Genomic DNA, 16390 nt, shown 5'->3' with positions numbered 1-16390 from the left:
AAAAACTCTTAACAAAAGATGCCAGTTTATAAATAGTTCTTTAATCAGCCAGTACTGAAAGAGACCAGGTTTCTTAAAAAGAGGTTGCACTACTGCATGTTTAAGCACACATTGTGAAAGACTGCAATATTCTTTAACAAGTGGCGGAGGGTTAAAATGATGACTTAAAGGAATAGTACACCCAAAACATGATTAGCCTTCATTTTCTACTCACCTCCATGCTGAACAACACTCTGGAGTACTTTTTTGATATCTCAAATGCATCTGGAGATCTGGGAGGCTTCTTGCTGTCTGCTGACATTCAAATAATGGAGGTCCATGGCGCCCGAGACAGAAAGGTCCATAAAAGTCCACAAAAACGTGTCAATATTCCTCCATACTGCTCGTCCAATGTAATCCAAGTGTCCTGAGTGGGTAGCATCCAGAATTTACTCGAAACGAAGTAATTTAGAATGTTTTTAGAGCATAAACAGTAGTGTATAGGATTTCCTAATAGCGCCCCCATGCGCGCTCACGATTCTACGGAAGCCGGCAGACCAAACCGGAAGGAAGTGCGCATTCAGCGTCTGGTCTGCCGATAATGCAAGCGTAGAAGAAGAAATGTGCTGTTTACCTGTGCAAAGACTGAAACAACGAAAGAAAAATGTCTGAGGACTTCAGTGTTGAGGAAGAGCATGAGTTCTTTGCCGAGCTGAATGCGCTGGTTTGGTCTGCCGGCTTCCGTAGAATCGTGAGCGCGCATGGGGGCGCTATTAGGAAATCCTATACACTACTGTTTAGGCTCTAAAACGTTCTAAATGACTTCGTTTCGAGTAAATTCTGGATGCTACCCACTCAGGACACTTGGATTACATTGGACGAGCAGTATGGAGGAATATTGACAAGTTTTTGTGGACTTTTGTGGACCTTTCTGTCTCGGGCGCCATAGACCTCCATTATTTGAATGTCAGCAGACAGCAAGAAGTCTCCCAGATCTCCAGATGCATTTGAGATATCAAAAAAGTACTCCAGAGTGTTGTTCAGCATGGAGGTGAGTAGAAAATGAAGGCTAATCATGTTTTGGGTGTACTATTCCTTTAAGAAGCCTCACCACATCTTCTAAGAAGGTTAAAGGCTAAAACTGCAGCAGAGCAAATGGCTGAGACAAAAGGGTTAGAGTCAGGGGTTATAATACAGGCTACTGTGGCTGAAACCTTTCAATAAAAAAGTCCAAAAGCTGTTAGAAAATTCAGCTGAAGCTTCAAATCAAGGGTTCTGAGGAGGGCTTAGAAGAGTACGTTGTTTTCTGAATAATACACGGGGCCATTTCAGCTGAATGACACAACATTTTTAGTATGTTCTCCTTTCCTCTTTCAAACAGGAATCCTTCATGATTTGATCCAACGTCTCTTCTTGGTCTTTTTTTCACCTCTGCAACATTTTCTCCTGAGAGCACAAGTCAGAAGAAGAACAATCACGTCCAAAGGAAGAGACTTCAGTCTGATCTGAGTTTAGTTTATGGAATCAGGGAAGTGACCATGTTGTTAATGGGAGGAAGGCAGAGGTGAAGAAAACCAAAAAGGTTCTGATGTTAAGATTTAATGATTCATAGAACTGAGTCATTATTGGAACAATGTGAAAACACAGAGATAAAATGACAGATAACAGGATCAAGAACTGAGCTCTGTGGGACTCCATTTAACATGAGACAATCTGAACAACTAACAATACTGGAAACCAGTGGAAAGCAGTTCCACAGAGACAGAATCAGTTTGAACTGAACTAAATTAAAGTCGGTTTCTGGTTTCTGATTGTCTAGACTCCTCTAAAGGTTCTGCATGAGGTTTTTATCAGCCAATGAAATAATGAGATGCTAAAGCAGCATGGACATCTGGTCCTGTTCACGTCTTCAGAGGAACTAAACTACCTGCCTTGTTTGTTTCTGTGGTTTGTGCTTCTGACTCAGTGTGGTTTGTGTTTCTGTGATCAGTGAGAACAGAAGGAGAATCGACTGCTTTGTTTGTTCCTGTAAACTGATGTCTCTGCTTATGTAGTTGTCGAGAAATACAGAAAAGGCTGGTCAAAATATAGGAGCTAGTTTAGTTTTTTTAATAATTAAGAAAGTTTTAATGCTGATTGTTAGAATGAATTAGCATCATTAAACAGACTGAGCTGTTTTCAGTCTGATCAGAGGTGATTGATCAGCTCTGAGTTCAGGGTTTGAGCTGTTTCTCTCTCAGATGAAGAACACAGCTGCTTCCTGTGATCATTCTTTCAGCTCAGTCCATGCTTGTAACTGTCATTGTGTTATTAAAGTGAAAAGCCACAGCTAACGGTGTGGAGGCTGCAGAGCACAAACCCACACAGCAGCAGGAAAGGAGCTTTGATTGGCTGTCAGCAGTTTGTTCTGTTCTAATAACCACTGAGAACAGATTCATATCTGCTGCTCTACAAACTCATCATCTGCCTCCATCTCTGTGGTTTGTTTCTGCTTCCTGGAAACATTTTATTTGTTTTTATTCAAATCAACATGAAAGGTGATTGTACAGTTAGGTCCATATATATTTGGACACAAACACAATTATGTCTTTTTTAACCTGTTTAAAGAAACATTTTCAATTAATAGTTGCATAATGGGCATGGGTTAAAGTCCCGGCTTCCAGTTTTCATTGGAAGCCATCCTAATTAAAATTTTATTAAAGTTATAGGAATTTCAGCTCCTTAAAATGTGGAGAGTATTTGGCCAGTTGACTTAAAGGTTACTGATGATGGGAAACAGCACAGAAGCAGCCAGATTAAATCTGAGGTATTCAGACATACTGTGTGCTCAAATCAAGCCAAAGAAAGCCTAACTCATTAGTTGGTGTTTAATTATACAAATGAACAAAGACTCAAAACACAGGTTCAAAGCAACCAAGGAGTTTAACGAGACAAAGAAGTAGGATATTCTGGAAGGACCAAGTCATTTGTAACCCTAATGAGCATCAATTTCACTTGTTAAAGACAAAACATCAGATGGGAAGACTACATTAAACAGCAACTGAAAACTGCTGCATTAAACACCCCTGAGCTCAAAACTTTGGTAATTCATTAAAAACAAAGGATTTATTACAGGGCATAAAAATTTGACTTTTCTGTTTGCATAATTTTACTTTTTGAATTACTTCTAATCCCCTGGAATAAAATATGTGTTTAAATTCAGTTTCACATTAATGAATTTCATATTAATTAATTCAGTTTCACATTTTTATGCAATGATTTTGTTTGACCTACTGGATAAAGGCTGAAGGTCAGAACTTCAACTGCTTCTGAATGTTGTCGTTCAATATTTTTTTCTGTTAATGTACAGAAAACTTATTAGGAAAATGTTGTTTCTCTCCAAATATGAATGGACCTAAATGTACATAAGTGAATCTGCTCAGGAATCCAATCAGACGACCGTCATCATTGATTTTCAGTGTTCTCCTGGTCAATCCCACCGACTCACTGAGCTCCAGCTCATCGAACTACTTCAGTTCTCCTGATGAACTCAGCCATCATGGAGCCAACATTCAGACATTAGTCTGACTGTTCAAACCTCTGGATGTTTGGTTTTAGCAGCTGGAGCTTTGAAGCAGTTGTTTGTTCATGTGTGGAAACTCTCCTGTGGAACCAACTACCAGTTTTAGTCCGTGAGGCAGACACCCTGTCTACTTTTAAGGCTAGGCTTAAAACTTTTTGATAAAGCTTATAGTTATAGTGGCTCAGGTTATCCTGAGCTACTTCTATAGCACATATATCAAAGTCAAAGCCCAGATCCGGCCCACGAATTGTTTATCCACGGCCCCCTGGATGATATCCAATTACCATTAGAACCGGCCCACAGGCCACAGCCGCTTGTGCGCGCTGCTGTGACTTCGTAGGCTACTGTTGCAGTGTGGGGAAACATGATTGTGTTTTTCTTTTCTTTTTTTTTTTGTTGCGCTTTGAATGTTTGGATTGTTGTGGTTTTTTTCTTTTCCTCCTTTAACAATCCAAGCACACTTGGCTAAAAAGTGCACTAACTGCTACTTGAAAGTAACGTTACTAGCGCCTTTACCTTTTTTTAGTAATGAGTAATCTAACTAATTACTTTGACTGTTACTATAACACAGTTACCATTGCCGACACCCCTTTATTGCACGTTACACAGGTTGCACAATGAACCTTTTTTTCATGATAGGACTCGTGTGCGCCTTGTCATGAGAGAGGGGAGGATGAGATTAGCTGATGTATAGTGAGATTCCATCTGTCAGTTGGGTAGGTGGGTGTTTCTGCTGGTGGGTGTTAACGTTCAGCACACACAGAGAAGATGGAGAGCAGACATGGGCAATGTGGAGTCAACAAGTCATCTCCATGTCATGTATTTAATCTACCCAGGTGAGTCCAATCTACACAGGTTAATTCACGGTGAAGATTGGACTCACCTGCTTCAGTAGTTGGGTAGAACCAATACATGACATGGAGATGACTTGTTGACTCCACATTGCCCATGTCTGATGGAGAGTGAGGAGGACTCCAGCAGCAAAACAGCGTTTTCCAGAAATACCGGTTTTATGTCGAGCTGCGTTTCCCCATCAGATACGGTTTCCCCTGCATCTCCGCACAGCGCAGGCGGCACAATTCACCATGCAAATGACAGGAAACGCGCATGCTTGCTAAAGGCGCGTAAAAGCCGCCCTGTGCTCGCGCCACGGGGGAACTACGTAGAGCGTGAACGAATAAAAGTTTAGCCTATATGGAGAAAGGGGGAAATCGGGATGGATCTGAACACACTGTTAAAAAACTTCACACCCATGAGTAGAGGTAATTCAGCCTGATGATATTTACCCATGTTAAGCAGGGGTAACGCTATCTGACGGGGTTTATAGGCCCGCCAGATAGCGTTCCCCCCTGATGTCATTTACGTTGAGTTGCAATAAATCCAAAACTCTCTGCAGGTTCTTGTCTTTGTCGTCCGCTCTATTCAGCTGGCTTTTGAAACGCACGGCGAGAAGGTGGGGGCTGGGTGGTGAGGGTTACGGGGGCGAGAAACGCAAAAGTAACGTAATAGTTACTTTTACTAGTAACTAGTTACTTTTATTGTGGAGTAACTCAGTTAGTAACTCAGTTACTTTTTGTGAGAAGTTACTAGTAACTATAACTAATTACTTTTTTTAAAGTAACGTGCCCAACACTGCTGCCGAGTGAGGGGCAGGTGGGATCCACACGATACTCTGATGGAGACGGAGCGCTACTTACAGGCGATGACCTCTTCCCTGACTGTGCATCTGTTCACTTCCTGGTATTCTGTGCCTGGTGTTCGGATCCCACCTGCAGGATCAGCTCCCCTCTTCTTCCATCCAGGCTCCTTTTATTTTGGCTTCAATCAGCCTCTGCTGACACCTGTAGTCTTTCTTGATCCTTCGGTCCTTTTTGGTATTGCTCTGCTTTTTGTATAATCATCTCCTTTTTTAAAGAACCTCTGGCTGAATTCTGGGTCTGCTGCTGTGATTCATCACAAATTCTTTACATTTCTTGGTAGAAGATGTGATTTTTTTTTTTTTTTGAAGGAAGTGTTGTTTTGTCTAGGTGCAATAGATTTTGTATTTTATTTTATCTATTCATATTTTTTTGTGTAATGCAGATAATGCAGAAAAATGCAGATAAGAGCCATGAGAGAGAATACAACTGATTTTTTTTTTTTTTTTTTTTTCTTACTATTTGAAAGCAGTGTTCGGTAGGATCATAAAGCAGCACACTAATGCATTTTCAGTTTATAATGCATGCACTTTCAGTTATGTATTTATCTTAATACGTTTTTTAATATATTAAAAGTTTAATAATAATATTGATATTTGAATCAATTTGACTGTATGATCTAGTTGAACTGTAAAGTGCCTTGAGATGACTTGCATTGTGAATTGACGCTATATAAATAAACTGAATTGAAATTGAAATATTATTTTAGTTTCTTTTTTTAAAACAATGTATTAGGTCTTGGTTCAGTAGGCTATGTTCGTTTCAATTTGTTTTAATAAACATTTACCCGTCTGGCCCTCGACTTGTAGCAAACTTGTTTTCTTGGCCTTCTGTTTATTTAACTTTGACATCCCTGCTCTATAGTTATGCTGCTATAGGATTAGACTGCTGGAGGACATAGGGACCCCTTTTTCATCATTCTGCTTCATTCTATCTCTATTCTCCCACTCTGCAGAATCTGTTAGTTCAATCTCTAACGTTCTACTCTCTCTGCTTTTTCTAATAGTAGCTTCATCTGGTCTGTTCCTGTTTGGCTGTGACTCCATCCTGGAGAGAAATATCAGCTGTGCTGCTGCCATCAACAGCCGTGTTTATAGATGTTCAAGATCAGCCTGTTTTTCAGAGTAGTCCTGTTTCTCTGACTGTGACTGGCTGGATGTGCTCTCTTCATCCCCTAACATGTGAGCTTGCTCGAAGCTCGTCTGCCAGGCTGCCTGGACGGGGCCACCTGTGGAGCTGGTTTACAGTTGGCTTTTGTGTCTCTGCCTCTTTCTGTATCTCTGCTTCTGTCTCCTTGAACCCCAGTCAGCCGAGGCAGATGGCCGCTCACACTGAGTCTGGTTCTGCTGGAGGTTTCTCCCTGTTAAAAGGGAGTTTTTCCTCTCCACTGTCGCTACAAGCATGCTTAGTGGGATTGCCTTCGAGTCAATGAGTCGATGCTATCAACTGATTTTCCTTAGATAGAAATCTATTTTTAAGATAGAAAAGAATCGATTTGACTGGATGATCTGGTTTAATTGTAAAGTGCCTTGAGATGACGTATTTTGAATTGGCGCTATAGAAATTATCTAAATTGAAATGAAATTGAAACAACAGAGTCAGCAGCGTAGAGTTTGACTTTCTGACTGTGAGACGATTCAGAGCCAAACTAAATGATCAATTCAATTCAATTCAATTCAGTTTATTTATATAGCGCCAAATTCACAACACATGTCATCTCAAGGCACTTTACAGTTCAACCAGATCATACAGTCAAATTGATACAAAGTTTTCTATCTAAGGAAAACCAGTTGATTGCATTGACTCAAATACAATCCCCCACACTAAGCATGCTTGTAGCGACAGTGGAGAGGAAAAACTCCCTTTTAACAGGAAGAAACCTCCAGCAGAACCAGGCTCAGTGTGAGCGGCCATCTGCCGAGGCTGACTGGGGTTCAAGGAGACAGAAGCAGAGACACAAAAAGCAGCTGTAAAAGGCGGCCCCGTCCAGGAAACACACAGCCAGGCAGACGAGCTCCAAGGCAGCTCCCATGCCAGAGGACGAATCAGAGGACAAACAGCTGGACCTGCTGGATCACCAACACTGTTTACTGATACTTTACATTTACTCTCTATTAATGAGAGACATGTTGATGCTGGAAATATTTTATTCTTTTCTTCATTTAAATAAATTTACATGAATTAAATTTTGCTGATATAAAAATTAGACATTTTCACAAGATGGATATTTTGTTTAATAAACTGCAGAATAAAAAGAACGTACAAAACAGTGTGTTTGCATAGTATTAAAAATAAAATGCAAAAATAAATCAGCTGAAATTACAAAAAGCAGACAGAGAGCTGAGACCTCAATGAAATCCAGAAGATGGTTCACATTAGCACCAGAATCTAATCATCTGGTCTTTGTCCCAATTCAGATGGTCTGGTATTTTTATCCTAATCCACTCAGAACTATTTAGGTTATACTATCAAATACAGAAATTACTTGGCAGAAATATTAAAATCAAGCAACATTAAATCAATTTTAACTTTTACACTTTGACCCTGATGACTTGTATTGATGGGGATAAAAATGATAAGTTGCCAAGATTTGCTGAAAGTTGGTGAGAAAGCAGTGAGTCAGCATGTGTTCAGTTGGTGGACGGTCCCTTGGTTCTGAGGCTCATCAGCAGAGAGAGTCCACAGCAGTACACCAGACTCTTCACTATCAGCACTGTGTAGAGCAGGAGGAGCAGCTTCACCCTGCACTGAGACTGGAAGGACACTGATGGCTTCACTGGGAGCTGAGGGCGATTAGAAGCTGCTGGTGGATGAGTGGGAGCTGCTGCTGTTGAAGGTGGAAGATCTTTAGGTTCTGGAAGACAAAGAAGTCCAACAACTCAACCATAGTGTGAAATGTTCCAGTCTTCATCTGAAGCTGAATCTCTGCTGAACTTATCTTCTGCTTTTCATACCTTGGATCCATGTTTGGTTCCTCACGTTGCCGCCCTCATGCTTAACTTCGCAGATGTATTTATAATTGTAGAGATTCTCATCATTAACCATCCGGACCATGGCAGAGCGTTGAGACCCGCTGACCTCCACCTGTCTCTCCTCAGCAGGGGGCTGCTGCTCCTGTTGGCTGTTCTTCTCCTGTCTTTTCCAGGAGATCTGCACCACAGGAGGAAACATGTCTGAGGCCAGACACATCAGAGCGGTCTTTCCCTCCTCACTGGGTTCTGTTTTCACCGGGCACACGGTCACCTCAGGCGGCTTCACCTTTTTAGCTGAAGACAGCAGCAACAAGGAGCACAGACACACAGTCAGCAGCATTCACCTTAATCAGAGTAAATACTAAAGTTTTTTTTTTTTGAAAGAGATGATTTCAGGTCTTATTATTTCATAAAAGATCTCAAACAGCAACACATCAAGTTTTGACTCTTCCAGGAGTTCCAGAAGAACCCAGAACATCTAAAGATCTGCAGGCCTCAATGTCTCAGCTAAGGTCAGAGGTCACAATTCAACCAGAAGGAAAAGAGAGAAAGGACAAAAATTACTTCCCTAGGATGGTTCCAAGACCAGAGGCTTTATATGCAAAAGACTGCGTTGAATTCATAGTACAAGATTGGAATCTGGAGAAAATCTGCATATTTATCAGAGTCATTGCACACTTTACCGTTATACATCCCAGTTTGCATTGAACTGACCACAAACTCCAACACTCTCTCTGCTAGTCAGTATAAACACCCAAAGGTTTCCACAACAAGTCCAAACTGTTCTGTCTGCTGCATTTAGCTCAGTTATTGTAATGTTTAAAAATCATTATAATTCATGAAAACATGATTCAAAGTTCCTATGGGAATCAAGTCACTACACAAACTATGCAAAGTACAACTAATGTTTAAAGCCATTCAGGACGTCACAAAGAATAAATAAATGATTAAAAATAACAACTGATTTCAGCCACCAAGCAGAGAGTCTGATTAAAGTCTTTTTCGCATCTGAAATAGGTTCACAGATATCCATTTAACATGTGCTCTGGTTACAAAAGCAGAATTATAAAAGCAGGGCCCTTTTAACATAAACGCTAAATTATACATTTAACACAAATATATATGAAATATTACACATTGTTTTAATGTGTTTTTTTTTTACTTGATTGTCTAATATAAAGTTATATTTATTTATTTATAGAAGTGCGAGGACAGTCATAGCTCTGATTACATTTTGAAATCAGCTTGCTGCCTCAATTTGCAGTTTTGTGTATTCAAGTTCAAAATATAATCTGTTTAATAGCTGAGAAAGAAACAGATGAGGTCACCTCTTATGGCGGCCATGGAACAGCTCAGCGATGATTGTAAAATACCGAACCTGTCAACCAGCTTCAAAAACTCCCGTTGCAGCGTTTTCTGGTAGTGACCCTCTGTGACGCTGCTCAGTCCAATAAGTCATGCATTATAATGTATCAGCGGGTCAGTAGGATCTCTGAACAAACACACTGCTTCTGCATTCTCCCATTAGCAATGTCCTCCAGCAGTGCCAAAGCTGCCATCCCTCCATAATCATTTACGCAGCTGTTTATGGAAACATGTGATTGTCCATCTGATAAACTGTCACGCTTCACTTATTTGAATTTAATCTGCTGACCCACCATCAGTTAGAATGAAAATCTTTCTTTGAGAATATTCATGGATTTCTGTGCATTTACAGACCAAGATGTTCATGATTTACATCCAACTGATACTAAATAATGAAACCCTGAATAATAAGTTTGATTGTTAAATTAAACTGAATGGAGTCACATTTCAGTGTATTTAGGAGGTTTTGATGCTTTAAAGTTTATTCTTTGATTGAAAGGATTTCAGTTTCTGACACATATTTTTAATACTAAACACTTTACATGAACTATCGCACAATTTAAGACAGCTTTCATTTTTTCATATTCCGGCTTTGTATTTGAAATATAATGCCACAATATTTGTGCTTTTGTGTCTTTGTACACAAAGCACCAGAACCTCTGCTGACCCAGAAGATGATCTTCATGTCTTTTAAGTCTCATCAGCTGGAAAGGATGTCCATCCTAGTCTGCTGTTTATCTTAGATTAATAATCGCTTTCCAGCAATTATCATGTTTTAAACACCAACCAGATATAGATAGTGATCAAATCTCCTTTTGAAGTAAATACCAATATCAGTCCAGCTTTTGGTTCTGTTCGTCCAACTTCTCAGTCCAGCGTAACTTTTCAGGATCCTTTCTAGACTGTGATATCGGGTCTCCGCTGAACTGGAGACAATAATCAATACATTTTCTCATATTCAGATTAATGAAATGTTTACTGCTTTGGAAAAATAAAATCTTTGGAGGTTTTGTCATAAATAATAATGCAGCCAGACTACTGACAGGTTTCAGCAAAAAAGCCCCTAAGGTTTTATTCTTTCTACTGAATACGGATATATTTTTTGAGTTTTGTTTTCATGTGAATAAACAAAGCACTAAACAGCCAGGCTCCAGATGATTCATCTCATCTTCTTACTACTAAAGCTGCTGGTTTCTATAGGTTGACCAGAATAATGACAGAGGAGCAGAACCTTCCTCATGGCACCAAGGCTGTTGGACATCTTGTTTATTGGTGCCTAACTTTAATAGATGTTTTTCTTTGCAGCCCTTCAATGTTTGTGGATTAAATAAAGTCTGAGAAACACAGTGGATCAAAATCTTCCTCTGCGATGTCAAACACTCAAAACCAGAAATTAGGTTTAGGGTGTAATTAGTTTTTGGATTGCTTTGAATCCAGCTGTTACATTACAAATAAAATAAATAAAATAATTATGTGTACCTTTTTTTTGTTTGTTTGTTTTTTTTTTTTGTCAGATTGAAATGTAGTTGGCAGTCTAAGAGTGAAAACAATTTTATAGAAAAGAATCCTGTCAGGCTATATTTCTATCAGTACCAATGTTTTGTGATCACTAATCTCTTCATCAGTCAAAAACCAAATTTACTGCAGAACCTGAGCTGAACTCCAAAGGACCTCAGTGTTTCATTATTTGATCCCATCAATCATAACAGTTTATACCGGCACAGCGGCGGCGGCTCTGAAGCGCATCAAAGTCGATCATCATTAGATAAATATACAGCTATACTAGATAAAAGACAAGCTGTTCTTTTCCTGATTATAGTTTAATACCTAGACATCCAAATTACACTTTTTTATATGGTAAACATTACTTTGATTTCAATTAAAATTAAAACTTATATACTCAATTTTGTGCAGTATTTATATTCACTTTATTTTTTTCCATGAGCTAACATATCTAATCAATTGATATAATAAAACACTGAAACATTTTTTGCATCTGGATCGTTAGCTAAAAACTCATGTTTTTCAGAGAAATTTAGAATTAAAGAAAACATTTTTAACTGAATCCTGAAGCAGAACTGACTTTAAACACATTTTAATTTCAATAATAAAGCAATAAATGTTGGTTCTTACGTGTTACATCCAGCTTGGTTCCAGATCCAAAGAGGTATTCATTCACAGTGAGAAAGACTGCTACAAAAACCTGTCTGCTGTTTTCTGCTCTGGTTATTTTCAGTTTTTCTCTCTCAGCTACATGTAACACTGAGGTTTAGCAGTTAGTGAATCTATAAAGAATATTTTACAGTAATTAGACTTTTATCAACAATATTAGCAGATATTACAGGGTTAGAGTTACTGAAAGGTTTCAGATATTATTCTCCAATATCTGTAAAAATATCAACATTTATTTTCTAAAGTTGTTCAGAGACTTTTTAACATGTTTTCCATCAATTATTGATATTTTCATGATGAATTCTCTCCTAATGATAAAAACTAACATGTAAATCCTGAAGCAGCAGAAAGTGACTTTAAACACATTTTAACTTCTACAATCAAACAATAAATGTTGGTTCTTACCTGTTCCGTCCAGTTTGGTTCCAGAACCAAAGATGTGGTTCCAGTATCCTCCACACAGTGAGAAAGACTGCTAGAAAAGCTGTCTGCTGCTGAATGGGTCAGCTGAGGTGAAGCGGTCCAAATGATGAAGCAGGATCAGATTTCAGCTCCATGATGTGTTTCTCTAATGTTCACATCAACATGACTGTCTCTTCTTCTCTTTTCTTTTAGCCGCACTAGCAGCATGGTTCTGGTGTTGGTGTCAGTCAGTGGGTCGCTCCAATACTTTAGTCCACATGGACTGGATCTGGGAGTTAGTTCAGATCTTCATGTTGTCCTCAGGATCAACTGGAATCAAGTTTGCTGCTTCTTCATGATTGGATGCAGATTTCAAAAGTGTCTGAATGAGAACAGAACAGTCCTGTAATCTGAGCTGATGTTCAGCAGATCATAGCTGAACTGTCTTGGAGAAGCTGCTCTGAGCTCCTGTCTGGATCCTTGGCAGAACCATCAGAAATGTGAATCTCTGAAGATCCAAAGTCGGTCTGAAGGAAGCTCTGCAGACATCATGTATGAAAGCTCTCATCTATCCCAGTGTGTTTCCTTGTCTGTTGGGACGTCGTCTTGCTGAAAGTCTTCAGTGTGTTCAGTCTGAGCTGCAGCTGCTGAAATCTCCTTTGATCATGAATGCTGCATGGTGGTCTGTGGTTTCCTGGATGCTGATGGTGTCATGAAGCAGAGTGAGAGCTGAGTCTGATTTCAGAATAGAAATACATCACAGAAGCAGAGCAGGACTCAGATGATGAAAAAAGACCAACTGATCAATAATCAATAATTCAATTTGAAAATGTAAATATTTGATGTAGATTAAATGGGTTTGCAGCTGGGACAGGGATATTGACAAATTAAAGGACTCAGCTGATGATGTTGGAGGAAGACAGATGTTGAAATATTGGGGGACAAAAACAATTCAGTAAATAAAGCACAGTTGTGACTATTGTTGGGATCAAATGTCAGCGATGTAACCAGAGCTGCTCCCCTCTGAAGGCACAGCCCTCTGGCTGAGTTTTAAAACAAACTACTGCCCTTTCAACTTCCTTTTGCTGATGGCCTTTAGACAGGCCATCAGCTAGGCTAGTCTAAGGCTAGTCTAAGTGCTTCCTAGCTGAAAGCTATGCTTAGTGGCGTCCAAATCCCTACGGAGAGGCCTGTGCTTGCTGGACCTAGTCAGACAAACTCTACTGTGTTCAGAAGGAGCTGATTATACTGTATTGGCTATGTTACAATATCCTGCATTTCAAACCAAATTGAATGCAGTGTTTGCTGAAACTGCCTGCTGAAGCTGAGAGAGAGCTAATCCAGCTCTGGTAACCTAAGTCTAATAACCCAAGGAATATAGTGGGGCCCAATTGCTGTTTGCCGAGGACAATAGGGTTCTACAGATTCAGTTGAAACCACGAAGCTTAGAAATGAAGGAACAAGTTCCTCCTTCCAAAATTAGATATAAAAACGTGTCACAAAGACAACATGATCCAGGTCCACAAAAAAAGAGATGCTTCCAGGGTAGGAGTTCACAGAGTAGGGAAGAGAGTGGTTTCCAAACAAGGTACAGATCAATTCAGTTTATTTATATAGCGCCAAATTCACAACACAAGCCATCTCAAGGCACTGTACAGTTCAACCAGATCATACAGTCAAATTGATACAAAGTTTTCTATCTAAGGGAAACCAGTTGATTGCATTGACTCCTTGACTCAAATACAATCCCTCACACTAAGCATGCTTGTAGCGATAGTGGAGAGGAAAAACTCCCTTTTAACAGGAAGAAACCTCCTGCAGAACCAGGCTCAGTGTGAGCGGCCATCTGCCGAGGCCGACTGGGGTTCAAGGAGACAGAAGCAGAGACACAAAAGCAGCTGTAAAAGGCGGCCCCGTCCAGGAAACACACAGCCAGGCAGACTTGCTCCCCAGCCAGCTCCCATGCCAGAGGATGAAGAGAGCACATCCAGCCAGTCACGGTCAGAGAAACAGGACCACACTGCAAAAAATGGAAATCTAAATCAGTCATTTTTTCTTAAACTAAGTGCAATTGTTCTTGAATTGAGGAGGTAAGTGAGATGCTTTGCCAATGGAACAAGACAATTTATATTTAAAATAAGAAAAAGCAACCTCATTGTCTTATTTCAAGTAAATATTATCTAATAATCTTATTTTAAGAGTAAAAATACTCATTCCATTGGCAAATTATCGCATTTACCTACTAAAATGAAGGGTAAATACACTTGAATTAAGACATTTTTACTTCTTTCTAGACCATTTTTGCAGTGCACACTGGAACACAGGCCGATCTCCAGCATCTATAAACAAGGGTGTTGATGGAAGCAGCACAGCTGATATTTCTTTCCAGGATGACGTCACAGCCAAACAGGAACAGACGAGGCAAAGCTACTCTGAGGAAAAGCAGAGAGAGCAGAACATTAGAGATTGAACTAACAGATTCTGCAGAATAGGAGAACAGAGAGAGAATGAAGCAGAATGATGAAATGGGGGTCCCTATGTCCTCCAGCAGTCTAAGCCTATAGCAGCATAACTATAGAGATAGCTCAGGATAACCTGAGCCACTCTAACTATAAGCTTTATCAAAAAGGAAAGTTTTAAGCCTAGCCTTAAAAGTAGACAGGGTGTCTGCCTCACAGACTAAAACTGGTAGTTGGTTCCACAGGAGAGGAGCCTGATAACTAAAAGATCTGCCTCCCATTCTATTTTTAGAAATTCTAGGAACCACTAGTAAACCTGCAGATTGAGAGCAAAGTGCTCTGTTAGGAACATAAGGAACAATCAGATCTCTGATATCAGATGGAGCTTGGCCATTTAAGGCTTTATATGTGAGAAGGAGGATTTTAAATTCTATTCTGGATTTAACAGGAAGCCAATGAAGAGAAGCCAGGATAGGAGAGATATGATCTCTTTTTTTAATTTCAGAAATGAGCAGCCCCCCCGTCCCCACCCCGGTTCATCAGATCATCTCTCGGTCATGCTTATCCCTGCATATAAGCCCAATCTGATCAGCCCCCCCCCCTTTCTTTGTTCCTCTCACCACATGAAAAATGGGGGTCCCTCATTTATTTACATGCCTTTCTCACACACAGGTACACTGTTTGTTAATGTGTTTTGCTAAACGACTTCTACATTTTTTATCATTTACCAATTTTTAAGCTGGATGTATTAATTTTATATGATTAATTGCACTGTTATCATCATACCTGCTGCTAACGGAATTAGTGAATGTATTAATATCTGGCATATTTTGGACAATCTCAGAAGTCAGTAGACGGACTCTTATGGTTTTATTCCTTTGTTTTCTATTTTGTTTTATTCTTTATTTTTGATTTCTTTAAACTAGTCATTTAATCTACCACGTGTTTATTACAGACCAAACCAGATGAAAGTGCGCATTCAGCGTCTGCTCTGCCAATAATGCAAGCGTAGAAGAAGAAATGTGCTGTTTACCTGTGCAAAGAAAGAAACAACGAAAGAAAAATGTCTGAGGACTTCAGTGTTGAGGAAGAGCATGAGTTCTTTACCGAGCTGAATGCGCTGGTTTGGTCTGCCGGCTTCCGTAGCGTCGTGAACGCGCATGTGCGCGCTTTCAGGAAATCCTATACACTACTGTTTATGCTCTAAAAACATTTTTAAATGACTTCGTTTCGAGTAAATTCTGGATGCTACCCACTCAGGACACTTGGAATACATTGGACGAGCAGTATGGAGGAATATTGACACGTTTTTTGTGGACTTTTATGGACCTTTCTGCCTCGGGCACCAAAGACCTCCATTGTTTGAATGTCAGCAGACAGCAAGAAGCCTCCCAGATCTCCAGATGCATTTGAGATATCAAAAAAGTACTCCAGAGTGTTGTTCAGCATGGGGGTGAGTAGAAAATGAAGGCTAATCATGTTTTGGGTGTACTATTCCTTTAAAAACTTACAAATCAGTTATAGAAATGATCCTTTCTAGATATCACCGCACCCCCCTCCCCATCACAGAGGAACAAAGTACCTCCTGACAGGTAAACAAAACCTCCTTTAATGAGCGACCCTTAACAATCATAGACAGCTTTCAGATATTACAGGCTAACAATGGAATCAAACGACCTGCTCGTCGGTTTCAATTTGCATGTTTCCAAGCAATACAAGGCCTTGTCCATATAAAGACTCAAACTCACTGTGGATCCAGACATTTGTATTGAGAAAGCTTCC

The 16390-nt window shown here is 39.8% G+C and overlaps 1 protein-coding gene across 1 annotated transcript in view; it reads right to left on the bottom strand.

The window, feature by feature from the left end:
• Positions 1-7378: 7378 nt before the first annotated feature.
• LOC119793552 (immunoglobulin lambda-1 light chain-like) overlaps positions 7379-16390 on the bottom strand; it is a 29504-nt gene continuing 20492 nt past the window's right edge. Inside the window, exons 3-5 of the mRNA XM_038300759.1 lie at positions 11709-11765; positions 8193-8504; positions 7379-8092 (exon numbers count right to left, since the gene is read on the bottom strand). Of these exons, the coding sequence (XP_038156687.1) occupies positions 7869-8092; positions 8193-8504; positions 11709-11765 (593 nt within the window). The 3' untranslated portion in view covers positions 7379-7868. The remainder of the gene's footprint in view (positions 8093-8192; positions 8505-11708; positions 11766-16390) is intronic.

This window comes from Cyprinodon tularosa, unplaced genomic scaffold (genome assembly GCF_016077235.1).
Source record: "Cyprinodon tularosa strain WSP-4 unplaced genomic scaffold, ASM1607723v1 ctg1122, whole genome shotgun sequence".
Lineage (NCBI taxonomy): Eukaryota > Metazoa > Chordata > Actinopteri > Cyprinodontiformes > Cyprinodontidae > Cyprinodon > Cyprinodon tularosa.
Note: the sequence above shows the minus strand (reverse complement) of the source record. Positions and strands in the feature narration are given on the sequence as shown.